Source organism: Urocampus carinirostris, chromosome 19, assembly GCF_059441175.1.
Source record: "Urocampus carinirostris isolate Australia breed hairy pipefish chromosome 19, RoL_Ucar_1.0, whole genome shotgun sequence".
NCBI classification, from domain to species: domain Eukaryota; kingdom Metazoa; phylum Chordata; class Actinopteri; order Syngnathiformes; family Syngnathidae; genus Urocampus; species Urocampus carinirostris.
In genome coordinates, this window is record NC_142367.1 from 26,630,963 (window position 1) to 26,658,595 (window position 27,633).

The 27,633-nt window shown below is 43.5% G+C and overlaps 1 protein-coding gene across 1 annotated transcript in view; it reads left to right on the forward strand.

Annotated features, from left to right (window-relative positions):
- LOC148347858 (G protein-activated inward rectifier potassium channel 1-like) overlaps positions 1-18,319 on the forward strand; it is a 32,184-nt gene extending 13,865 nt beyond the window's left edge. The window contains exons 2-3 of the mRNA XM_088323363.1: positions 11,099-11,315; positions 15,696-18,319. Coding sequence (XP_088179489.1) covers positions 11,099-11,315; positions 15,696-16,330 — 852 coding nt within the window. The 3' untranslated portion in view covers positions 16,331-18,319. The remainder of the gene's footprint in view (positions 1-11,098; positions 11,316-15,695) is intronic.
- The last annotated feature ends 9,314 nt before the right edge of the window (positions 18,320-27,633 follow it).

The following is a 27,633-nucleotide window of genomic DNA, read 5'->3' on the forward strand; positions in this document are numbered from 1 at the left end:
CGAAATTATATCTATCTTCTTCCGCCGAAATTTAACGGGTATCTCCTCCCGGAGCTTTTGGAGTAACCCAACGATTCATGTACCAAAAATTCCGGCCCGACTGGGACTCTTGTGGGTTGTCTTTTGACAGCGATACAAAAAAAAAGTCCCCATCCGCTCTAATGTATTTTGAGAGTCTCCCATCCGGAATACATGGGCCCATTCAATATAATGGGGAGCCATGGTAAACAAGGCTTTCCCCAAGGGTAGTCATAGGAACCAGGGACTGTCCAGGGTGGAAGGAATGGTCCCCCCACAGAACCAAGTAAAAAATGACAGAAACATCTCTCTGTGCTAAAAACTTTATGCTAACTCATAATGCTAACAACCAGGGTTATATATACATACCGGGATCATCTTCCAGATCAATCACAACTCTTACAATTACCGCGGGAATTGTCTAGTTCCTCTTTATCAGGACGTGAGAAAGTAATCAACAGTTCCTTCCTCATGTCCTGTTTACACTGCAAACACACACTGACTTAATCATGGGGTTAAAAATACTAAGATACAATAGCGTATGAACAATTATTCCAACAATTATTATACACAAGCATAGTAAACACTAGGTAACATGTTGAGAATTTGTCCGGAAAGTACATGACAGAAGCGATGCCCCCAGCCTGTAAACTAGTCCAGGAAGTCTATGACGGCCACGACGCAGTTTCCCATCTCTGCCAGCTGGTCCATGCAGGCGTTCACATGCTTCAGGTCCAACGCTGGTCCGCTGACTCATCTCCAAATCGGCCTTCTCCTTCGTATCACGGAAAAAGACAGGACAATACAGAATATGAGGTGGGCATCAATCATAAGCTTTGGAATAGAAATGTGTCTTAAGACTCGATTTAAAAACTTCCATTGAGGTTGCAGATCTTATCTCAGGAGGCACGGCCCGGATGGAGAACGCTCTCGAGCCTGCAGACTTCTTGGCTTCTTGGCTCTCGAAATCACAAGTAGACCAGCAATTTCCGAGCGCAGACTCCGTGCAGGAACATAGGGGGAAATCAAATCCTGCCCGAGGAGTAGAAATCTGATTCGGCCGACACTTTTTTGGCCGTCGTGACTTTTCGATTTACGGCCGTTAACTGCTGCTTGACGTCTCCCGCGAAACGGCGGGATAGATTGATGCCTTTGTAGTACGATGTGTCCGGAGTCTCCGTGTGCTCGGAATAACAAGATCTCCGCTACAGAAAGCTCCTTTCCTGAGATCCCGACACTGCTTTGTTGTGACTCGGGGAGTTAGTCGCGCTCTTACCGTGTGATGATCTCAAGCGACAGTTTCACCCTCAGGGGAAAGTCACTGAGAGGTCACGGCATATGCAGTCCCACTGCAAAAAGTATCGGCTCTCCGAAGAACCTTTGGTCTTGTTGTGACATTTCCGGCTTTAAACTTAAATCTAGTCATTCAAGTCATGTTTATTGGTGACGCCCTTAATCACAAAGAGTCTCAAAGGGCTGCACAGATCAAAGACTATTGCAAATTACAGACTATTATGACACCATCCCCTGATCTAAAACATGAGGGCAAATAATCCACATATTATCACAAAGATATAGTTGAGTGTCATCTGCGTAGCAATGAAAACTGATATTATACTCGCGAATAATATCCCCTCATGGAAGCATGTAAATGCTGAAAAGAAGAGGGCCAAGTACTGATCCCTGCGGAACACCACAGGTAACACTAAAGGGCTCAGATGTCATTTCACCATATTTAACACAGTTGCGTCCCATCTGAGAGGTAGGATTTGAACCATAAGAGGAAAAACAGAAAATATTTTCTAGGAATCGATAACATGTGAGACACAATCGTGAGTTGAAACCAAATAAAAAAAATTTTTTTTATTGTATTGACGGAAAAAAACTGAAAAGTAGGTGTTGAAAAAATATTGGTCTTCTGTTCTCTCAACTCAGCCAACTGACTCTAGGAGTTCCCTGATAAATTCTGAAAGGACCTATGTCGACCTAAGAATGCACCTGTGTGTCATTAAGTCCGAGTTTGAAAGCTGCACTGTGGTGGGCTCAGGGGTCTGTGAAACTGGAGAACAGACAGTATTAAGAAAGCCGAAGAACACACCAGAATCTCTACACTGGCAGACTGGGGTGGTGGTCCCCCTTTTCCAGAAGAGCATGTGTTCTGGCTACAGCGGTTTCACTCTTTTCAGCCTACTTGGTAAGGTCTAGTCAGGGTGTATGAAAGGAGGGTCTGTCAGAAAGTCGATTTTCGGATTCAGGAGGAGCAGTGTGATTTTCGACCGGGCTGTGGCACAGTGGACCAGCTCTACTTCCCCTGCAGCATCCTTGAGGGTGCATGAGAATTTGCCTGTCCTGTACATGGGTTTTGTGGAATCTGAGAAGGCATTCGACCGTGTTCTTTGGGGCTCTTCGGGAGTTAGGGGTAAAGCCGGAGAGTCTGATTCAAGCTGTACAATCTCTGTATGACCAGTGCCAGAGTCTGTTCTACATTTCTGTACTTTGGACTTTGCCAAGGCTGCCCTTTGTCACCGATTCTGTTCAAAACCTTTATGGACAGAATTTCTAGGAGTTGAAGTGTGTGCGGTTTGTGGGCCAGAGTATTGCATCTCCGCTTTTTTCAGATGATGTGATACTGTTGGGCTTCCTCAAGCTGTTATCTTCAGCTGGGATAGAGATCAGCACCTCCGAGACCATGGTTCTCAGCTGGAAAAGGGTAGCATGCCCTTTTCTGGTTGGGGATGAGATCCTGCCCCAAGGGGAGGAGTTCAAGTATCTCGGGGTCTTGTTCAAAAGCTATGGTAGGACGGAACAAGACACCGACAGACGGATAAGTGTAGCGTCTGCCAAGCTAAGCTAAAAGGCAAAGCTCTCACTTTAGCAATCCATCTACCGGTACATTCCTACCCTCACCTGTGGTCAAGAACTCTGGGTCATGACCAAAAGAACAAGATCCTGGATACAAGCAGCTGAAACGAGTTTCTTCAGCAGGTTAGCTGAGCTCTCCCTTAGAGATAGTGTGAGAATCTCGGTCATACAGGAGGGACTCAGCATAGAACTGCTGCTTCACCGCATTGAGAGTAGCCATCTGTTAAGGATGCCTCCTAGACGCCTCCCTTGGGAGGTGTTCTGGGCATGTTCCACCGGCAGTAGGCCCTGGGGATGACCCTGGAGAGACTGCGACTCTAGGCCGGACAGGAAACTTAGAGATAGGGTGAGAATCTCGGTCATGTGGAAGGGACTCTGTGTAGAACTGCTGCTTCTCCGCATTGAGAGTAGCCATCTGTTAGAATTATTTATTTGTGTCAGTATGACAGAAGTATACCTCCTCCTATTGGTCAGAACTGGCAATCTAAAAGGAGCAGGACGTTGAATTCAAGGGGCGAAAGTGGCTCAGGAGGAAGAGCGCTCGTCTTGGGATCAAGAGATCGCAGTTCGAATCCCGGCTCCTCCGTGTTACATGTCAAAGTGTCCTTGGGTAAGACACTGAACCCCTAATACCCCCAATAAGCAGGTTAGCACCTTACATGGCTGCACGGCCGCTAATGGGAAATGTGGCACTTCCGTGGCGAGCAGGACATTGAATTCAAGGGGCGGCAGTGGCTCAGGAGGTAGAGCGCTCGTCTTGGGATCAAGAGATCGCAGTTCGAATCCCGGCTCCTCCGTGTTACATGTCGAAGTGTCCTTGGGTAAGACACTGAACCCCTAATACCCCCAATAAGAAGGTTAGCGCCTTAGATGGCTGCACGGCCGCTATTGGGAAATGTGAAGCACACTGTAAAACTGGGAAATCTTGACTTGAAAAGCGCTATATAAATGCAGATCAATTCAAGAAAATATAATGAATAATTTTAGGATGATTCATAAAGGACTATGTGTCGAGTTCACTTGTCTTCCTCAGTGTTCCAAATCACGACTCAAGGTCAAAGTCATGCCCTTGAAGGTGAGAGAGGAAAACGAGCCGCGATGTCATAAATCTTCAATCCAAATAATGATGCGGCACTGCGCAAACCTCAAGTCACACGGGTTGAGCGGGTACGGGTTGTAAATCGTAGCGCAGCCTGGATACTTCCATTGGATACTTTGGATTTTGCCGAAGAAAAATCCTTCGATCGCGTTGCCAGTCTGCTCGTTATTTACAAAGCTTTTTATGGACGCTCCAAAAATGACCCCGATTTCCATTACGCGTTGATTGCTTGTTTTACGATTTGGTTAATGGTTTCAGCTGTAAAATTCGGGGTAATACGGCGAATAACTATTCCGACCAAAGTTGGGTGATACGAATTGAAATGAAACGCTTTCAAACGAAGAATATTTCCTCGTAAATACCTGGCCTTTTTTGGCTGGGGTGAATAAAGATAAGGGATGCTGAACCGTTCCCATTTGCATTCAGTGCCTAGCGAAAGGAATGGCCCCCTAGAACTTTTTGACATATTGCTACATTTCAGGATTCAAACTTAAAGCTAAAAAGTAATGGAAGTGTTTGCTAAGAATCCACAAGATGTGAGACAAAATGGTGAGGTAAAACCAAATTATTTGACATTATTGTAAGAGACCAGAAACGGAAACAGGACCCACTTGCGTTCGTATTTCTCAGTTTTATTTAGAAGGAGGAAAAGGCCCGACGCAGATCGCTCAGAACGCGAAAGTGGCACCTCCGTGTCGAGAGCGGGGGAAGAACTGGTCGATGACCGGGACGGTGGAGCAAAAACGTAATCGAGTCCAGAAAAGGGGTCGGAGCCGGGAATCAAAGAGGAATCAGGACAGGAGAAAGTCAGGGTCGAAAAAGCTTGCCTAGCAGGTGTTGAGGTTTGCAGACGGACTGACAAAAGGTGACCGGAAGACCAGGGTTTAAAAAGGGCTAAGCAGCCAATCAGCATCGCATCACATCATTAATCATGACAATTACATATTGCTTTTACAATGAAAAAAACTGGCAGGCGTTGCAAAAATATTGGCCCTCTGTTCTCCCAGCTCAGCCATTCGACTCCAGAAGTTCCCTGATCACCTCTGAATGTCTGAATGATAAAATGTCGACCTAAACGGCACACAGAGTGCACCTGTGTGTTATTGTTATAAAGTTGCGAAAATGTATAAAACGGGAATGGGATGCAAGAAGATTTCGCAACATTTACACATATCCCGAAGCACTGTGTGAGCAATAATATTGAAATAGAAGGAGCATAAAACCACTGCAAACCAAACAATACCTGGCCATCCCTCTGAACCTTTGGCCCAAACAAGTTGTAAACTAATCAAAAAGGCAACCAAGAGGTCCATGATCACATGCATACACCGCTGAGGTGGGACAATCTATGCATAGCACAACTATGAGTAGCACTGCATTGATTTCGCCTTTATGAAAGATTTTAGAGCAGGGGTGTCAAACTCATTTTAACTCGGGGGCCACACGATAGAACAAACATTCTGTCGGGGGCCGGATGAGTAGATTAAAAAGAGAAAGAGAGATAAAGAAATAAGAGGAAGAGTGAGGGAAAAGGAGAGAGGGGGCGGGACAAAGAAAGAAAAAAAGAGAGAGAGAGAAACAAGAGATAAAAAGTCGTGAGAGAGGGGGAAAAGAAAGGGAGAGGAAGAAAGAAATACAAAGAGAAATAGAAAGAGAGAAGGAGAGAAAAGAGAAAAGAAAGCGAGAAGGGTATGAAGAGAGAAAGAGAAGAGAGACAAAGAGCAACAAAGGAAGAGAAAAGGAGAGACACAGAAAGTGAAAGAGACAGAGTGGGAGAAAAGGGGTGGAAAAGAAATAAAGAGAGAAAGAGAGAAATGAATACAAGTACAGTGTCTTTGTGAGAGGCACCTGGCTTTGGCAACATCAAGTGGACCTATTTCAACCTGCCGCTTTGTTTTTCTCTTGCGCTTCTCTGAATGTTGTCCCGCGGGCCGGATTCAATCCCCTAGCGGGCCTGATCTGGCCCATGGGCCGCCTGTGTTTTAGAGCAAACAGATCAGCCACAATGGCTATTATTGATGCAGTAGAAGAAATCACCCATAGCATAGAAAAAAAGAAATACGCAGTTGGGGTATTTATTGACTTTAAAAAGGCATTTGATATCATTAATCATATTATACTATTAAAAAAACTGGAAAGATATGGCATCAGGGCGCGGCTTTGCAATGGATTCAAAGCTATTTGACGGGGAGGAAGCAATATGTAAAAATGGGGGAGTTGTCATCTGAATACTTGGACATCTGTTGTGGAGTACCACAGGGTTCTATCCTGGGTCCAAAGTGATTTCATTTATATATTAACGATATTTTTAATGTTTCAAAACTATTGAAACTAGTAATATTTGCAGACGACACTAACATTTTCTATTCAAATGATAACTATATTGATTTGGTAACCTGTATTATACTTTCGCTAGGCGCTGTACATTTGTCCTTAGCATTGGACAAAATCGGAGTTTGTTCACCTCGAGAAGCAGGCGCTGATGGTGATCCGTGGGCACAGACGTCTTCTTGTGAAATGTGGCACCCTCCTGTCCTCCGCATCACTGTGAATACAAATCACTGTCATTTCGCCATCTGTTGCCGCTCACTTAGAAGACAACATTTAAAGGAAACCGGAAGTTGGATAAGACAGAAATCGGCATTAAATCGCAGTAATCGTTATCAGTTATTTCAATTATATGTAACCGCGGTGTACCCGTCCCACCAAAGATCCACATTCACGCTGAACTGGATGATGAGGTTTTTATTACGGTTGCTGCAAATGAATGCATCACAACACGTGGTAAGCTTCTCTGCTGGCTTTGATCTCGTTGGCAGCGCGTATTAGACTGCCCGAAACATATCAAAGAGCTTTCCTTTTAGTTTACATAAAATACATTTTAGAATATCAACCATCACAATACATTTTTGCATCCATTTTAACAAGAGGTCTTATAGTGTTTTTTTAACGTTTACAATTACAAAATTACAATTTTGCTTTAGTCTGAATTTTAACCAACATCATCCTTTTTATATATAGGAGAAAATAGAAATAATAACAATAATGAGTATAAAAACGGGTACAATTTACCTGCAAATGAATGAGTCACAACACAACACGTGGTAAGCTTCTCTGCTGGCTTTGATCTCTATAAGGGGAATTAGCATTTTAGCACAACATCAATCACATTACTGTGCATGTTGAGGGATTTGTCAGCTGTGGTTTTAATGTTTAAAATTCACTTTTTGCGGAGCACCAAAAGATCATGTCTTACCGTTGGCAGCTCATTGTAGACTGCCAAAAACCCTTACCTTCCTGTGCATCAAAGGTTGCCTTGACAACTCCACCACAGGGGGTCTGCCCCTCCTAGGAGACTGGAACCGAGAGCTGGTACACGTCTCACTTAGAAAAGCCAATCTGAATTTGGCCAGAAAAAAGGCAAGAGGGAATATCCTGACAAGAAGAACTGGACCAAAACCCTGGCCGGTCCTGACCAAGTCTCAGCTCAACAATTAGTCAGAGAACCTTGCCAAGTCAGCAGCCAAGCTTGATCAAGCTAGCGGCTAAACTGGTGGGACAAAGTGGGACGAAATCAGTGACCTCAGAGAAGCTTCAAGCCACCAGCAGTCAACCTCTGCTTCAACACCCTGCATCCTGTGGTCCTACCAGGATTCCTCATCGCTCTACAGCCGAGGACATAAAGACTCGGCCATCTTCTTCATCAAAGCAGAACATCTCGTAACTAAATAACTAAATAATCAAACCAAATGTCACGCTTGCCATGGCGCCCAATTGGCCCCGCCCGTGTGGCACCAGCTGCAGCTTGTTGACGGATTGGCTCCCTATCAGTATTTAAACTCTGTCCTGTCAGTCCCCTTTTGTCGGTCCGTCTGCGAATCTCAGCAACAGAGCAAGCCCTTTTTCACCTGTCCTGTTTTTTGCTCCTGTTTGTCTCCCGTTACGATCTGTTTTGATCTAGACCACGTCTGTTCTCCCGTCCGGAATAACGATCCCTTTTTGTTCTCGACCACCTCTAATCTCCTCTCCTGGCTTTCGACTCGTTGCTGATCCCGACCATAGTTTTGCTCTCCTGTCCCGGCGACTGGCTCGTTTTTTCCGTTCCCAATACCGCCATCGCTTGCCGCGGAAGTGGCACTTCCGCGTTCAGAGCGACCCGCGATCGCCGGATCGTGGGTGCAATCCTCTCCCTTCTTCCCAATAAAACTGAGAGAAACGTACTCAAGTGGGTCCTGTCTCCGTTCTGGTCTTGACATAAAACATAAAAATATTTAAGGTTTTGAAAAAACAAAGTACAAAAAAATACGGACTCTAAATAGAGCATATTTGCATTGATTTGGCTTAAATCAGAGGTGTGGGTAGGGTAGTGAGAAAGTTCAGAAACCCGACAGCCTGATGACTGGAGCTGTCCTTGAGCCTTCTGGTTTCGGCTCTAAGACTTTTCCCTGAAAGCATTGGCGTCAGTTGACGAACTTCTCATCTCATCTCATCAGCCGTACCGCTTATCCTCATTAGGGTCACGGGGGGGCTGGAGCCCTTCCCAGCCATCTCCGGGCAGTGGGCAGGGGACACCCTGAACTGGTTGCCAGCCAATCGCAGGGCACACAGGGACAGACAACTCATTCGCTCATTCACACCTAGGGACAATTTGGACCGGCCAATTCACCTGAAATGCATGTTTTTGGAACGTGGGAGGAAACCGGAGTGCCCGGAGGAAACCCACGCAAGCACGGGGAGAACATACAAACTCCGCACAGGAAGTCTGGAGCTGGATTTGAACCCACGACAGGTTCCCATGACATGAACTGTGCCGCACAAGCGCTAACCACTGCGCCGCCGTGCTGCCCCTGTTGACGAACTTAAAAACTAATAATAAACTAGTAATTTGTATTTGATTGTACAAAATCCTTTATAGTCATATTCATTCCTGTGATCAATTTTAGGAAAATATGCTGAGGCTAACTTTTTTTATTCTCTTATAATTGAGTTCCCAAAATTTGAAATGAAATGCTAAAGATGACTTCACCCGATTAGGCTCTCTGCAGAGCAAGAAATTGCTTTGTCTTTACAGCCTAATGATGCTCATCTATAACTGCTGTGGAGCGTTTCGAGAGGAGAAAAAAAAAGAAAGTCAACAGAGAGAGATAGAAAGGGAGAGAAAAAGAGACAAAAAAGAGAGAAAGTGAGAAAAAAATTGTCACAAACAGCGATAGATAGAGAAAGAGAGAGTAAAAGAAAGATTGAAAAGAGAATTAGATCGAGAGACAAAAAGAATTAGAGAAAGAAAAAGGGGAAGAAGTAAAAAGAGAATCGGAGAAAGAAACCGAGTGAAAGAAAAGGAGATTGAGAGAAATAAAGAAACAAAGAGAACGTAACAAAAAGAAAGAATGCAAGAAAGGGGAGATAGGTAGGAAGAAAAAAAGATAAAATACAATGAAGCAAAAAGAAAGAAAGAAAGAAAGGGGAGATTGAAAGGGGAGATAGAAAGAAAGAAAGAAGAGAAAAATAGAAAGTAAGAGATAGGAAAAGATAGGGTGAGAAGAAAAGCGATAGATAGAGAAAGAGAGAGTAAAAGAAAGACTGAAAAGAAAATTAGAATGAGAGACAAAAAGAATTAGAGACAGAAAAAGAGGAAGAAGGAAACAGAATGAGAGAAAGAAACAGAGTGAAAGAAAAAAAGAAAAAGAGATTGAGAGAGGGACAGAGGGAATAAAAGAAAGAAAGGGGAAAAAAAGAAGGGAAGGGAAAAGAAAGCGTGATAGAGAGGACAAAGTGGAGAGAGTAAGAGAGATTGCATTATGAAACACATAACTATAAAATAATTTAAAGGTACAGTGCGTGTATTATTTAACACCGTGGTCTATTTGATGGAGAGAGTTTACTTTTTGTTATTGATTGTCTGGTAGACCAGCACACAGGGTAGACCCAATCGCGTAACATTTTCTCACAATTTTATCGAAAGAGAGAGAATGGGAACTCGGATTGTGATCTGAACACGGAAGTGGATCTTCCGTAGCGAGCAGTGGCAGTGTCAGGGACGGAAAAACTGGTCGGTAGCCGGGACTGGGAGACCAAGGCGTGGTCGGGGTCGGAAACGGGTCGTAAGCCAGACGGGAGAGTAGACGTAGTCGGGGACTAAAAGGGTCGTAAGCCGGGACGGGAGAGCAGACGAGGTCGGGATCAGAACAGGTCGTAGCCGGAGACAGACGGGAGCAAAAACGTGACAGGTGGGAGTTAGGGTCGAAAAAGGCTTGCTTAGTGTTAACTGAGGTTTGCAGACGGACTGACAACAGAGGACGGACAGGACTAGGTTCAAATATTGACAGGGAGCCAATCAGGACCCGCAGGCAGGCGAATGTCGGATAGTACAGAGCTTGCCTAGCTGAAATATGTCAACTTGATGTTGCCAAAGCCAGGTGCCTCTCACAAAGACACTGTACTTGTATTTATTTCTCTCTCTCTCCCTCTCTCTCTCTCCCTCTCTCCCTCTCTGTCTTTTTACCATCTTTCGTCTTTCTTTTTTCCTTTTCTCCCTCTTTTCTTTCTTTCTCTCTCTCTCTCTCTCTCTCTCTCTCTTGCTTTCCCCTTCCTTCTTCACCCCTTCTCTTTTCTCCCCTCTCTTTCTCTCTTTGTATTTCTCTTTGTATTTCTTTCTTTCTCCTTCTTTCTTTGCCCCTTTCTCACCAGTTCTCTCTTGATCTCCTTTGTCTCTCCTGTTCTTTCCCACTCTTTTCTCTCTCTCTCTTTCTCCCTTCCACCCCCTCTTTTTCTCTCTTTCTATTTCTCTTTGGATTTCTTTCTCTCTTCTTCTTTCTTTTCCTCTCTCTCACTAGTTCTCTTTTGTTCCTCCTGTTCTTTCTGACTCTTTTTTTTCTCTCTCTCCCCCCCTTTCTCTCTTTCTTTGTCCCACCCTCTTTCTCTTTTTCCCTCCCTCTCTTTCTCTTATTTATTTCTCTCTCTTTTTGTTTCGCTGTTAACTACTAGTCCAGCCCCCGAGTTACAATGAATTTGACACCCCTGTTTTACACAATAGGGAGTCGTTTCTTGTAATATGATACACACTGTCCCTTTAATTTAGACTAGACCTGAGATTGTGACATTTTGACTTGGTCTCCCCAGTCTCGGCAGACCCCCGAAGGGGAGTTCCTGCCCCTGGACCAATGCGAGCTGGACGTGGGCTTCGGGACGGGTGCCGACCAACTCTTCCTGGTCTCGCCGCTCACCATTTGCCACGAGATCAACTCCAAGAGTCCATTTTTCGACCTATCGCAGCGCTCCCTCGCCAACGAGCAGTTTGAGATCGTGGTCATCCTGGAGGGCATCGTGGAGACCACAGGTAGGCTCCCGAAAACCAGGTTTTACTCAGGGTTGGGTAGGGTTACTTGAACTGGATTACTTTCAATGACTTTTGGACTACTCCAATACCATATATGCTAAGAAAAGACAAAAGAAACTAAATAAGAATCAAATGATGACTCACAACACGTGGTAAGCTTTCTCTCCTGGCTTTGATCTCTTTGATCTCCGTCAAAACGAACATCAAATGCCACAGAAACAAAATGAAAATGGAAGGAAGTTCTTCTATTAGAATATACCACTTGGAAACGCTGCCTTCATTTTTGCATAACCCAAAATAAATGTCCAAACATGAAGCATAACACGGCAACAAATACACATATTTATTCAATGCGTGGTCTATTAATAATAATAATAATAATAATAATTTCCTTGTATTGTCATTCTGTGTAACAATGTACACAGAACGAAATGTCGATTGCACCTGACCCGTTGTAGCGAGCCGATGCAGCCGCAGCCAACAGAGGGCGCCGCCGACCACTTTTTAAGTCTTAGGAATGACTCGGCCGGGGCGCGAACCCGAACCTCCCAGTCTCAAAGCGGGCGCCTTACCATCTAGGCTACTGAGCTGGTAGACAGACTACCGGGAAACATGGCAACAATTTCAAGCGTTTACAAGCACTTTGTTCCAAATTCAAGCCATTTTCAATCCGTGGAAACACATTAAACGACCAAATTTTTCCAGGATTTCAAGCACCCATACGAACCCTGATTAGAATCAATGCAAAATGAACTCTTAGCAGTTATTATTATCAGGGTTGGGTAGAATTACTTTAACTGGATTACTTTCTTATTACTTATGGATGACTCCAATACCAAATATGCTAATAAAAGACAAAAGAAACTAATCAGGGAAGCAACCAAGAGGAGTATTGTCACACTGGATGACCTGCAGGCGTACACAGCTGAGGTGCATAACATATCTGTGCATAAGATAACTATTACTCTGCATCAATCCAACCTTTAGGAAAGAGTGGCAAGTGGAAAGCCATCAGTTCAGATGAGACCAAAATTCACCTTTTATATTTGGCATAAGAGTAACACTGCATCACCCCATCTGTCAAACATGGTGGTGGCAGCATCATACTCTTGGGTTGCTTTTCTTCAGCTAGGACTGGGAAGATTGTTAGCGTGGATGGAAAGATGGATAAATTCCAATAAAAAAAAAAAAATCAGTAATGGGCACCAGGAAACGTTTTCAAATGAGTTTGACACCCCTGCTGTAGAGTAATCAGGGTTGGGTAGGGTTACTTTAACTGGATTACTTTCAATGACTTTTGGATGACTCCGATACCAAATATGCTAATAAAAGACAAAAGAAACTAAATCAGGCAGGTATCAGGCAGGAGAAAACAGGACAGGAGAATGTTGGATCATACAGAGCTTGCCTAGCTGAAAGCATAGGTTTGCAGACGGTCTGACAGCTTCCTCTTGGAAGACAGGGGTTTGAAAAGAGTCAGGGAACCAATCAGCGTTCAGAGCTGTTGGCGCCAACGGGGCAGTCGCAGGAAGGGTTACTTTTGGATGACTCCAATACCAAATATGCTAATAAATCACAAAAGAAAGTAAATATGAATCAAATGATGACTCACAACACGTGGTAAGCTTTCTCTCCTGGATTTGATCTCTTTGATCTCCGGCAAAACGAACATCAAATCCGACAGAAACAAAATGAAAATTTTAGTCATTTGATTCCTATTTAGTTTCTTTTGTCTTTTATTAGCATATTTGGTATTAGAGTAATCCAAAAGTAATTGAAAGTAATCCAGTTAAAGTTTGTGAAATCTCAGATTAAACTCATAAAGTCCTGCCTTATTCATTCGAGCGAATCAGCCTTGAGCATTCCCCTCCCCCCACATAGAATTCCGAACTGCAAGATTTAACTCCATGTTTAATGAATGCCGTTGAATAATTGAACGGTTTAAGAATGTCTCAATTTTCTTCATGTATTTTTAAAAAAATGCCACAAGCCAGAAACGGAGACAGGACCCGGTAGCTTTCGTTTACTCAGTCTCGTAGGCAGCAGGGATACCGGTCGATAGCCGGGACGGGAGAGCAAGGGCGGTATCGAGTCCAGAAAAGAGGTCGGCGACAGGTATCAGGCAGGAAACAGGGCAAAACAGGTCAATGGTCGGGACGGAAGAGCAGGGCAGAAACGGGTCCGGAAACAGGTCGGCAACAGGTATCAGGCAGGAAACAGGGCAAAACAGGTCGATGGTCGGGACGGAAGAGCAGGGCAGAAACGGGTCCGGAAACAGGTCGGCAACAGGTATCAGGCAGGAAACAGGGCAAAACAGGTCGATGGTCAGGACGGAAGAGCAGGGCAGAAACGGGTCCGGAAACAGGTCGGCAACAGGTATCAGGCAGGAAACAGGGCAAAACAGGTCGATGGTCAGGACGGAAGAGCAGGGCAGAAACAAGTCCGGAAATAGGTCGGCAACAGGTATCAGGCAGGAAATAGGGCAAAACAGGTCGATGGTCAGGACGGAAGAGCAGGGCAGAAACGGGTCCGGAAACAGGTCAGCGACAGGTATCAGGCAGGAAACAGGGTAAAACAGGTCGATGGTCAGGACGGAAGAGCAGGGCAGAAACGGGTCCGGAAACAGGTCGGCAACAGGTATCAGGCAGGAAACAGGGCAAAACAGGTCGATGGTTGGGATGTGGAGGAGCAGGGCAGAAACGGGTCCAGAAACAGGTCGGCAACAGGTATCAGGCAGGAAACAGGGCAAAACAGGTCGATGGTCAGGACGGAAGAGCCGGGCAGAAACGGGTCCGGAAACAGGTCGGCAACAGGTATCAGGCAGGAAACAGGGCAAAACAGGTCGATGGTCAGGACGGAAGAGCCGGTCAGAAACGGGTCCGGAAACAGGTCGGCAACAGGTATCAGGCAGGAAACAGGGCAAAACAGGTCGATGGTCGGGACGGAAGAGCCGGTCAGAAACGGGTCCGGAAACAGGTCGGCAACAGGTATCAGGCAGGAAACAGGGCAAAACAGGTCGATGGTCGGGACGGAAGAGCAGGGCAGAAACAGGTCCGGAAACAGGTCGGCAACAGGTATCAGGCAGGAAACAGGGCAAAACAGGTCGATGGTCGGGACGGAAGAGCAGGGCAGAAACAGGTCCGGAAACAGGTCGGCAACAGGTATCAGGCAGGAAACAGGGCAAAACAGGTCGATGGTCGGGACGGAAGAGCAGGGCAGAAACGGGTCCGGAAACAGGTCGGCAACAGGTATCAGGCAGGAAACAGGGCAAAACAGGTCGATGGTCAGGACGGAAGAGCCGGGCAGAAACGGGTCCGGAAACAGGTCGGCGACAGGTATCAGGCAGGAAACAGGGCAAAACAGGTCGATGGTCAGGACGGAAGAGCCGGGCAGAAACGGGTCCGGAAACAAGTCGGCAACAGGTATCAGGCAGGAAACAGGGCAAAACAGGTCGATGGTCAGGACGGAAGAGCCGGTCAGAAACGGGTCCGGAAACAGGTCGGCAACAGGTATCAGGCAGGAAACAGGGCAAAACAGGTCGATGGTCAGGACGGAAGAGCCGGTCAGAAACGGGTCCGGAAACAGGTCGGCAACAGGTATCAGGCAGGAAACAGGGCAAAACAGGTCGATGGTCAGGACGGAAGAGCAGGGCAGAAACGGGTCCGGAAACAGGTCGGCAACAGGTATCAGGCAGGAAACAGGGCAAAACAGGCCGATGGTCAGGACGGAAGAGCCGGGCAGAAACGGGTCCGGAAACAGGTCGGCAACAGGTATCAGGCAGGAAACAGGGCAAAACAGGTCGATGGTCAGGATGGAAGAGCAGGGCAGAAACGGGTCCGGAAACAGGTCGGCAACAGGTATCAGGCAGGAAACAGGGCAAAACAGGTCGATGGTCGGGACGGAAGAGCAGGGCAGAAACGGGTCCGGAAACAGGTCGGCAACAGGTATCAGGCAGGAAACAGGGCAAAACATCATGACATCATGACAAAGAGTATAAAATGTTAAATGTTTGAACCTTTTGTTCGAGACTGTATCTGACTCTTCAATAATTGGGCAGTCACCAGCTTAATTTTGCAAGCGTGCCATTTACGTTAACCTTGTTTCACTCACATTGACCCCTTTTCATTTCATCGTAACGACAGTTTTTCGCAGTGTCTCCCGGCAGGTCGGCAACAGGTATTAGACAGGAAAAAAAAGGTATGAGCTTGCCTAGCTGGGAGCATAGGTTCGCAAACGGTCTGACAGCTTCCTCTTGGAAGCCGGGGGTTTAAAAAGAGTCTCTTAGCCAATCAGCTCTCAGGGCTGTTGGCGCCAATTGGGCAGTCACAGGTGCCCTGAATCAGCAATCATGACAAAAAACTGTCTTATCTCCTCTTCCAGGTATGACATGTCAAGCCCGGACGTCCTACACGGAAGACGAAGTCTTGTGGGGCCATCGGTTCCTGCCTGTCATGTCCCTGGAGGAGGGCTTCTTCAGGGTGGACTACTCTCAGTTTCACAACACCTTCGAGGTGCCCACGCCTCCCTACAGCGTCAAGGAACAAGAGGAGAAGTCCTCACTGACCTCGCCAAACTCTCTTCCCGTGGCCCCGGCTCCGTCCTCCCCGCCTGCGGGGGACAACAACCGAGGCGGCCGCAGGGGGAGGCTCCTCTCGGCCGACCACGCGGAACCGGCGGAGGACCAGGCCAACAGGCTGCCCAGAAAACTCCTGCGCATGAGTTCTACCAGAGAGGAGCAACTGTGGATGAGTGTGAAGTCAAGGGTCCCTCTGCCGGGCGAGAAAGCCTCCAGCGTGGGGGACCTGCCGCTCAGCATCCAGAGGCTCAGGTCCAGCTCCATCCCTGCCACCAAACAAGGAGGACAACCTGAGGAGCAGGTCCAGCTCTTGTCCTTGGATGGGGACGCAGAGGAGTTGGAACTGGAGAGGCACAGACCGCCCGTCAACGCCATCGCCGCCGGCCGTCCGGAGGACAATCTGCCTGCTAAACTGCGCAGGATGAACGCGGACCGTTAAGGACAAAACTGGGACCACATCAGGCTTTGCAGTCCATCGTTTAACTTCTCACATCGCTTCACTTTTTTCACATAATTGATCTCCTTTGAGATTTGGGGACGAGATCCAAGTATCTCAGGGTCTTGTTCACAAGCGAGGGTAGGATGGAACAGACCAATCGTTGCCATGTCTGCCGTCATCCGGACCCTGTACCGAAGATGAAGAAGGAACTGAGCCAAAAGGCAAAGATCCTGATTCATCGGTCGTGAAACTGTGGGTCAGGACGAAAAGAGAAGAACAGGAGAGATAAAAGAAGAAAAACGAATGAACCTAACGTTTGTATATGAACACAATGACACTGAAAAACACAGGAAAGTCAAAAACACCCTAAAAATGCAGATTGACCAATCACAAGAGAAAAAAGGCGTCTCGCAGGAAATCAGCTTTCGATTGGTGGAGAGCTGGATCCCTTTGTCCACTTCCAAAAGACGTTTCGTTCGTATAGGGCTCCCATTCATCGCGAATCAGCCACCAAACGCCTTTTCTTTCGGCGCATTAGTAAATACTATATCCAACAATATGGTCGTCGCTATTCCGAACAATGACATGATCCGAAAAGACTTGACGTAAACAACTCAGAGGAGAGCGGAAGCCCGCGACTCTGAAAACGGCATCGGGTTTACCAAGAGTCGATCTATTATCCCTGATTCACGACCATCCATTTTTAGGAGATAAGCGCACGTTGTAACGATGGAAGAACTACAATATTTTGTTAGCTTACCCCGTTGCCGGAGCACAATAGAAAATGCTCCACAGATGATCTTACAATCCAATTTTTTAAGACGATGATCTTGCTGAGGACCCTCACGATCTATTATCCCTAATTCACCACCATCCATTTTTAGGAAATAAGCGCATGTTGTAACAACGGAAGAACTACAATATTTTGTTAGCTTACCCTGTTGCCCGAGCACAATAGAAAAGGCCCCACAAACGATCTTACAATCCAATTTTATAAGACGATGATCTTGCTGAGGACCCTCACGATCTATTATCCCTAATTCACCACCATCCATTTTTAGGAAATAAGCGCACGTTGTAACAACGGAAGAACTACAATATTTTGTTAGCTTACCCTGTTGCCGGAGCACATTAGAAAAGGCTCCAGAGACCATCTTACAATCCGATCTTACAAGACGATGATCTTGCTGAAGACCCTCACGATCTATTATCCCTAATTCACCACCATCCATTTTTAGGAGATAAGCGCACGTTGTAACGATGGAAGAACTACAATATTTTGTTAGCTTACCCCGTTGCAGGAGCACAATAGAAAAGGCCCCACAAACGATCTTACAATCCAATTCTATAAGACGATGATCTTGCTGAGGATCCTCACGATCTATTATCCCTGATTGACGACCATCCATTTTTTGGAGATAAGCGCACGTTGTAACGACGGAAGAACTACAATATTTTGTTAGCTTACCCCGTTGCCGGAGCACAATAGAAAAGGCTCCACAGACAATCTTACAATCCAATTTTTTAAGAAGATGATCTTGCCGATGACCCTCACGATCTATTATCCCTAATTCACTACCCTCCATTTTATTTTTACAGACTCACAAAATATTTATCAACATTACCCATAAAACAGTTTTTTTTTGCTCACTGGGGGAAAAAATAAGTATGAAATCAGGAACAGAAAAATAAAAAATAAAACGTCTCAAAAGTCAGTGTAATGGAATTTAAAGGCGCAGTGCGTCGCTGGAGGTTTCTTTAAAAAGTTGAAAGAATATTTTCTCTAATAATTATGTGTTAACAACGGCCGACTGAGTTCAAGGAGCCTTTATAATTTTTCCCCACCCCGCCCACCTGATTGAAGCACTGCAACAGATTAGGAAGCATTAGAGTGGGAGGGGGTCCGGCACTCGAACTTTCATGCTCATTCCCAGTTTTTTTGTTAGTGTAGCCTGAAAATGGCGAAAGTAAGAAAAGGCTTGTTTCGAATACACGTTTATCAGAATGAGCAGACTGACGTCGCGATCATGACTTTAAGCCAGGAGATGGCGGCATAGAGTAGTAACATTTCAGGTTCTAATGCTAATGCTAAAATCGTGGTTATTGAATGCTAATGCTAACATATTTGCATGAATGCTTGAGAGCTAAATGGAGCTAAATGGAGCTTCTTGAATAAACAGGAACCGGAACTTGAGTATGTACGCCCAGGGTTGGGTAGGGTTACTTTAACTGGATTACTTTCAATGACTTTTGGATCAAAGAGATCAAAGCCAGGAGAGAAAGCTTACCACGTGTTGTGAGTCGTCATTGGATTCATATTTAGTTTCTTTTATTAGCATATTTGGCATTGGAGTCATCCAAGAGTAATTGAAAGTAATCCAGTTAAAGTAACCCTACCCAACCCTGACGCCTACACCGCAGCTCCGCCGCTCGACCATCGCCCAGGATAAATAACAGCGAAACGAGTTGTAAATAATCCCGCAGGTTTTATTCGCCGTCTCCCCGTCGAGATTATAAGCCATCGGTCCGCTCTTACTGTGAGTCCCTTTTTGATAGCGACGACTTTCTTCTGACCTTGAGCTTTTTTTTGTTTCTCTCGCTTTCTGACATTTATTTGTAAAAAAAAAAAAAAAAAAAGCACCAAAGTGTCAGTAGCTACCGCTCGCTAACTTTCAGTTCTCCGAATTTAGCCGGGAGGTTTCGTTTTATTCGAAGGCTTTTGGCTAACACAGACATTAGCAGCTGTTAGCATTAGCTTACTTGGAAGTAGCTCACCGGCTCAAATATCGTACCACATGCTAACAGGAAGCTAATGTTAGCTTAGCGTCGTCCATGAGAGTTATGCTAGGTTAGGAAACGTGACAACATGAAGGTATAAAACCACGTCTACCTCTTTCTTCCAAGTTTAAAAGCCAAGAGCAGGGTTGCTAGGGGTGGTCAACGTACCGCCCGGGGGCCGGATGAGGCCAGTGAGGCGACACTGAGAGAATCGGAAGAGAAAAAAGAGCTGCAGTTTTCAATACGTCCACATGATGTCGCCACTGCTTGGTGCCGCTAATAAAACAACTGCGGGTTCCTTTCTTTCTTTCTCTCAGTCTTGATTTCTTTCTTGTTTTTTTGCTTTCTTTCTTTCTATGTCTTTCACTCTCCTTCTCCCCCCCTTTTGGCTTCTCTCTTTCATTTTCTTACTCTTTTACTCTCTCCTGTTTTTTCACTCTATCACTCTTTCTTTCTCCTTCCCTTCTTCTTCTTTCCCTTTCTTTCTTGTATTCCCTCTGTCCCTCTCTCAATCTCTTTTTCTTTTTTTCTTTCACTCTGTTTCTTTCTCCCATTCTCTGTTTCCTTCTTCCTCTTTTTCTTTCTCTAATTCTTTTTGTCTCTCATTCTAATTCTCTTTTCAGTCTTTCTTTTATTCTCTCTTTCTCTATTGCTGTTTTTGACTATTTTTTTTCTCACTTCCTCTCTTTTTTTGTCTCTTTTTTTCTCACATTATCTTTTCCTATCTCTCTCCCCTTTCTTTTTTCTTTCTTTCTGCTTCATTCTCTTTGTATCTTTCTTTCTTCCTACCTCTCTCCCCTTTTCTTGCATTTTTTCTGTCTTTCTTTTTGTTTCATTCTCTTTGTTTCTTTATTTCTTCCCTCCTATCTCCCCCTTCTTACTTTCTTTCATTCTATTTCATTCTTTCTTTCCTTCTTTCCTTCTTTCTTTCTTTCTTTCTTTCTGTCTTTCTTTTTATTTCTTTCTTCCTTCCTATCTCCCCCTTTTTCTTTCTTTCTTTCTTTCTTTCTTCCTTTCTTACTTTCTTTCTTCCTATCTCCCCTTTCTTTCTTTCTTTCTTTCTTTCTTTCTTTTTGCTTCATTCTCTTTGTATCATTCTTTCTTCCTACCTCTCTCCCCTTTCTTGCAATTTTTCCGTCTTTCTTTTTGTTTCATTCTCTTTGTTTCTTTGTTTCTTCCCTCCTATCTCCCCCTTCTTACTTTCTTTCATTCTATTTCATTCTTTCTTTGTTTCTTTCTTTCCTTCTTTCTTTCTGTCTTTCTTTTTATTTATTTCTTTCTTCCTTCCTATCTCATCTTTCTTTCTTTCTTTCTTACTTTCTTTCTTCCTATCTCCCCTTTCTTTCTTTCTTTCTTTTTGCTTCATTCTCTTTGAATCATTCTTTCTTCCTACCTCTCTCCCCTTTCTTGCAATTTTTCCATCTTTCTTTTTGTTTCATTCTCTTTGTTTCTTTGTTTCTTCCCTCCTATCTCCCCTTCTTACTTTCTTTCATTCTTTCTTTCTGTCTTTCTTTTTATTTATTTCTTTCTTCCTTCCTATCTCCCCTTTCTTTCTTTCTTTCTTTCCCTTCTTTCTCTCTTTTCTTTTTCTCTGTGTTTTTCTTTTTCTCTCACTTTTATTTTCTATCTTTTACTCTCTTCCTTTTTGAATTTCAAATCTCTATTTCTGCCAGTCTTTCTCTTCTCTCTCTTTCTCTTTTTCTTTCTTCCCTTTTCCCTCGCTCTCTCTTTCCCTTTCTTTCGTTTTCGCTCTCTCTCTTGTTTTCTCTCTCTCACTCTGAGACCAAGGGGTTGCCAAGCGGGAGGTCGACCGAATGAAAGACAAAAATCACCGACGCTATTTCCAATTTTAAACACGGACGTGTCTTTATGGTTCCAATCTAGCCGGCCAGATATCAGAGGGCCACTAAAACACGGATTTGGATTGCCTCTGCATCTAAGTGAGACTTTGTATTTCTACGGTATTTATTTGGAGAACTCACTGTGAATTACTAACCGTAAATGTACAGTCCTGGATTTCTTATTCCAAACCCTTTTGAAAAAGCCATCACCTTAAAGGGACAGTGTGTATTATTTGACGACTTGATGTCACTGTATTTACACAAAACGAGTGCTAAAAAGCACAAGGAAGAATCACGGAGACTCGTCATCTTTCTGCCCAGCCTCTCGTAGATGACGGACGATTATGTCATCTCACCTCTAGGTGGGGCTCATGTTTTAAATAACAGCAAATCTCTCTAAATAATGCATGTTTATATTATACTTCACGTGTTTTTCCTCATTTTTTTACCTCGTACTACTACACACTGTCCTTTTAATGCAAATATATAAAATCAAATGCAGTACAGTATCATCATGCTACCTTACGCGCCATGCTAGCAATTTGTAAAACCTGCTGATTCATTTGAATGATGAATATCTTCTATTTATAACCTTTTATACAATGTACAACCTCAACAACACGCAACAAACTCATTTTGAATGAAATCTTTGCATCCGATTTATGAAAACTGCCTGGATTGCTTTCAGGGGTTACTGTTTTCAACGAAAAAGTGCAAAATAAACGGTTTCAAATCTCAGCCTTGTGTGTTCGAATTATTATCCCTTTGGCGCCACCTGTCTCGATGTTTGAATAAACAAGCATCAAATATTAAAAAGCCGGGAGAGGAGAGTGAGCTTTGATGCTTCAAATCCGTCTTCTGGCGGGTTCCAGGTTTTACGGGGATGTGAAAAAGTACCGTAAAATTCGGACTGCGGCTTATGCAACGATGCGGCTAATTGATGCAGTTTTTCTAACGGCCACCAGGGGCAGTAGAGTTAAGAGTGGTAGAGGTGGAATAAGCAAGTTTAATGTAACGTTGCAGACCCTCATCATGGAAAAGATGTCAATTAGTGATGTGACTCAGCTGTGCCTGCTCATTTTGGCGGCAACTGCCGCGGGTTCTGATCGGCTCCCTGTCAGTATTTGAACCCAGTCCTGTCTGTCCCCTGTTATCGGTACGTCTGCGAACCTCAGTGAATACTAGGCAACCATTTTTCGACCCTGACTCCCACCTGTCCAGTTTTTGCTCCCGTCTGTCTCCGGCCACGACCCCTTTTTGATCCCGACCACGTCTGCTCTCCCGTCCCTGCTCACGACCTCTTTTTGTCCCCGACTACATCTACTCTCCCGTTCTGGCTCACGACTCGTTTCTGACCCCGACCACGTTTTTGCTCTCTTGTCCTGGCTACCAACTTGTTTTTCCGCCTGATGACCTGTTCTGAATGTAGCCTTGGGTCATTATGATTTCCTCAGATTTATTTTAGTGGTTGACTGAGTCTATTTAACCCTTTTTCCAATGACCTGATAATAACATAGTAACAACATAGTAATAACATAGTAAACTGAAAAGCATATCAAACCGGTACTCCTTTTGCTCTACTTAGTAACTAAAAGTATCTCTCGGCTTGAAAAAAAGTCAGAAATAACCCCGATCTAGATTCCGCCGTTTTTGACATTCTAGTTATTTACGAAAGGATACTGCCACCCCCATCATCAACAACTTCCCTCCAACTTCCCGCAACTGCAGCACTTGTGTAAATTGTATTTCTTTAATCGATTTTTTAGAACGATTCGAATCTCTCGAGACAAAAATCATTTTGTTGTTGGACTCCAGAGAAAACAGGCCATCCATGTTTTTATTATCAGAGAGGATCAGAAACTCACAGCTCGGCAGATTGTAATTATAACCTTGTCTTTTCCCTTATTTTCCTGGTCTGTGGACCAAAGTCCAGGAGGAGCTTTCAAGGCTCTCAGGAGATCTTTAAGTGTTTTCTGGATGGCTCCCGGTGGACGAGAGCCATTACCGCAGCGGCCGCAGGAGAAGGTTTGTCGGCTCAAAATGCCGTTTTGATGACTTGTGCGCGGTCGCCAGGGGGTTCGTCCACCGGGACACTCGTCTTTTTGCCACACTTCCTTCTCCGAATGTCCCCTCAATGTCCTGAGTTATCGCCTACAAGTGAGATTTTTCACGTTCTGATCCACTCTTAATGACATCAACTCGATTCTTACTCGGCTCAGTTGAGCAAAGCGAGGTGGGGAGAAAGGTATCTATCTACTGTATCTGTCTGTCTGTCCATCTATCTCTGACTGTCTATCTATCTATCTATCTCTGACTGTCAGTCTATGTATATATCTATCTATCTATCTGTAATAGTCAATCCATCTATCTATCTAATTATCTCTCTCTCTGACTGTCAATCAATCAATCTATCTCTGACTGTCAATCCATCTATCTATCTCTGACAGTCAATCTACCTATCTATCTGTCAATCTATTTATCTATCCATCTATCTATCTATCTCTGACTGTCAATCTATTTATCCATCTATCAGTCAATCTATCTATCTATCTATCTATCTATCTATCTATCTCTGACTGTCAATCCATCTATCTATCTCTGACTGTCAATCTATCTATCTATCCATCTATCTGTCAATCTATTTATCTATCCATCTATCTATCTATCTCTGACTGTCAATCCATCTATCTACCTCTGACTGTCAATCTATCTATCTATCTATCAATCTATTTATCTATCCATCTATCTATCTATCTATCTATCTCTGACCGTCAATCCATCTATCTATCACTGACTGTTAGTCTATCTATCTATCTCTATCTCTGACTGTCAATCTATCTATCTATCTATCTATCTATCTATCTATCTATCTCTGACTGTCAATCTATCTATCTATCTATCTCTGACTGTTAGTCTATCTATCTATCTATCTATGAATGTTAGTCTATCTATCTATGACCGTCAGTCTATCGATCTATCTATCTATGACTGTTAGTCTATCTATCTATCTATCTCTGACTGTCAATCCATCTATCTATCTCTGATTGTCAATCTATTTATCCATCTATCTATCAATCTATCCATCCATCCATCCATCCATCCATCCATCCATCCATCTATCTCTGACTGTCAATCCATCTATCTATCCATCTATCTGTCAATCTATTTATCTATCCATCTATCTATCTATCTCTGACTGTCAATCCATCTATCTACCTCTGACTGTCAATCTATCTATCTATCTATCAATCTATTTATCTATCCATCTATCTATCTATCTATCTATCTCTGACCGTCAATCCATCTATCTATCACTGACTGTTAGTCTATCTATCTATCTCTATCTCTGACTGTCAATCTATCTATCTATCTATCTATCTATCTCTGACTGTCAATCTATCTATCTATCTATCTCTGACTGTTAGTCTATCTATCTATCTATCTATGAATGTTAGTCTATCTATCTATGACCGTCAGTCTATCGATCTATCTATCTATGACTGTTAGTCTATCTATCTATCTATCTCTGACTGTCAATCCATCTATCTATCTCTGATTGTCAATCTATTTATCCATCTATCTATCAATCTATCCATCCATCCATCCATCCATCCATCCATCCATCCATCTATCTCTGACTGTCAATCCATCTATCTATCCATCTATCTGTCAATCTATTTATCTATCCATCTATCTATCTATCTCTGACTGTCAATCCATCTATCTACCTCTGACTGTCAATCTATCTATCTATCTATCAATCTATTTATCTATCCATCTATCTATCTATCTATCTATCTCTGACCGTCAATCCATCTATCTATCACTGACTGTTAGTCTATCTATCTATCTCTATCTCTGACTGTCAATCTATCTATCTATCTATCTATCTATCTATCTATCTATCTCTGACTGTCAATCTATCTATCTATCTATCTCTGACTGTTAGTCTATCTATCTATCTATCTATGAATGTTAGTCTATCTATCTATGACCGTCAGTCTATCGATCTATCTATCTATGACTGTTAGTCTATCTATCTATCTATCTCTGACTGTCAATCCATCTATCTATCTCTGATTGTCAATCTATTTATCCATCTATCTATCAATCTATCCATCCATCCATCCATCCATCCATCCATCCATCCATCTATCTCTGACTGTCAATCCATCTATCTATCCATCTATCTGTCAATCTATTTATCTATCCATCTATCTATCTATCTCTGACTGTCAATCCATCTATCTACCTCTGACTGTCAATCTATCTATCTATCTATCAATCTATTTATCTATCCATCTATCTATCTATCTATCTATCTCTGACCGTCAATCCATCTATCTATCACTGACTGTTAGTCTATCTATCTATCTCTATCTCTGACTGTCAATCTATCTATCTATCTATCTATCTATCTATCTATCTATCTCTGACTGTCAATCTATCTATCTATCTATCTCTGACTGTTAGTCTATCTATCTATCTATGAATGTTAGTCTATCTATCTATGACCGTCAGTCTATCGATCTATCTATCTATGACTGTTAGTCTATCTATCTATCTATCTCTGACTGTCAATCCATCTATCTATCTCTGACTGTCAATCCATCTATCTATCTCTGATTGTCAATCTATTTATCCATCTATCTATCAATCTATCCATCCATCCATCCATCCATCCATCCATCCATCCATCTATCTCTGACTGTCAATCCATCTATCTATCTCTGACTGTCAATCTATCTATCTATCCATCTATCTGTCAATCTATCTATCTATCCATCTATCTGTCAATCTGTCAATCTATCTATCTATCTATCTATCTATCTATCAATCTATTTATCTATCCATCTATCTATCTATCTATCTCTGACCGTCAATCCATCTATCTATCTCTGACCGTCAATCCATCTATCTATCACTGACTGTTAGTCTATCTATCTATCTCTATCTCTGACTCTCAATCTATCCATCTATCTATCTATCTATCTATCTATCTCTGACTGTTAGTCTATCTATCTATCTATCTCTGACTGTTAGTCTATCTATCTATCTATCTATGACTGTTTGTCTTTCTGTCTGACTGTCTGTCTATCTATCTATCTATCTATCTTTGACTGTCTTTTTGTCTGTCTATCTAGCTATCTATCTCTGACTTTGTCTTTCTGTCTGTCTGTCTGTCTGTCAGTATATCTATCTATCTCTGACTGCTTGTCTGTCTGTTAGTCCATCTATCTGTTATTGTCTGTTTTTTGTTTGTCTGTCTGTCTATCCAAGAAAAAAAGTTTGTATATGACCACCATCTTTTACAGATAGTCAGGTAGGTTACCCTGGATGTGAAAAATGCAACCCCCTGCCCCGACCCCTTATAACTGACTTCTTGGGATTTTGCTTACTGAACAGCTCGACAGACAGATCACGTTTGGCTGAGATCACAATCTTTCACAAAGAATTACATAGGTCACTCCGGAGGTGAAAATATTCCAACCCCTCCACAAAAACAAAAACAAAAAGAAGTCTTACCGATTTTGGCTTTTCAGAAATACATTCCCTCTTCCAGGCCCGCTGAGGGATTGAATCCGGCCCCTCGAGACAACACTAAGAGAAGCGCAAGAGAAAAACAAGCTGCAGGTTGAAATAGGTCAACTTGATGTTGCCAAAGCCAGGTGCCTCGAACAAAGACACTGTACTTGTATTTATATACCTCTCTCTCTCTCTCTCTCTCTCTCTCTCTCTCTCTCTCTCTCTCTCTCTCTCTCTCTCTCTCTCTCTCTCTCTCTCTCTCTCTCTCTTTTCCACCCCCTTTTCTCTCTCTCTCTCTCTCTCTCTCTCTCTCTCTCTCTCTCTCTCTCTCTCTTTCCACCCCCTTTTCTCTCTCTCTCTCTCTCTCTCTCTCGCTCTCTCTCTCTCTCTCTCTCACCCATTTTCTCTCTCTCTCTCTCTCTCTCTCTCTCTTTTCCACCCCTTTTCTCTCTCTCTCTCTCTCTCTCTCTCTCTCTCTCTCTCTCTCCCACCCCTGTTCTCTCTCTCTCTCTCTCTCTCTCTCTCTCTTTCTCTCTTTTCCAACCCCTTTTCTCTCTCTCTCTCTCTCTTCCACCCCTTTTCTCTCTCTCTCTACCTCTCTCTCGCTCTCTCTCGCTCTCTCTCTCTCTTTTCCCACCCCTTTTCTCCCACTCTGTCTCTTTCACTCTCTGTGTCTCTTATTCTCTTTCTTTATGCTCTTTTTCTCTTTCTCTCTCTGTGTCTTTTAACCTCTTTTGCTCTAACTTCCTTTTCTCACTTTTCTCTTTTCTCTTTCTCTCGTCATACTCTTTGTGCTTTCTTTTCTCTTTTCTCTCCTTATATCTTTCTATTTCTCTTTGGATTTCTTCCCTTATCTCCCTTTCTTTCCCCCCTCTCTATTTCTCCTTTTATCACATTTGTTTCTCACATTCTCTCTCTCTTTCTCTTGTTTTCCCCTTCTCTTTCCTCTCTTTCTATTTATTTCTCTTTGGATTTCTTCCTTTCTCTCTCTTCCCCCCTCTCTCAATATTTCTCTTATTATCATTTGTCAGATTATCTCTCTATTTCTCTTGCCTTCCCCTTCTCTCATTCTCCTTTCTCTCTTTCTATTTGTCTTTGGATGTCTTCCTTTCTCTTTCTTTCCCCCCTCTCACCATTTCTCTTTTATCTCAATTGTTT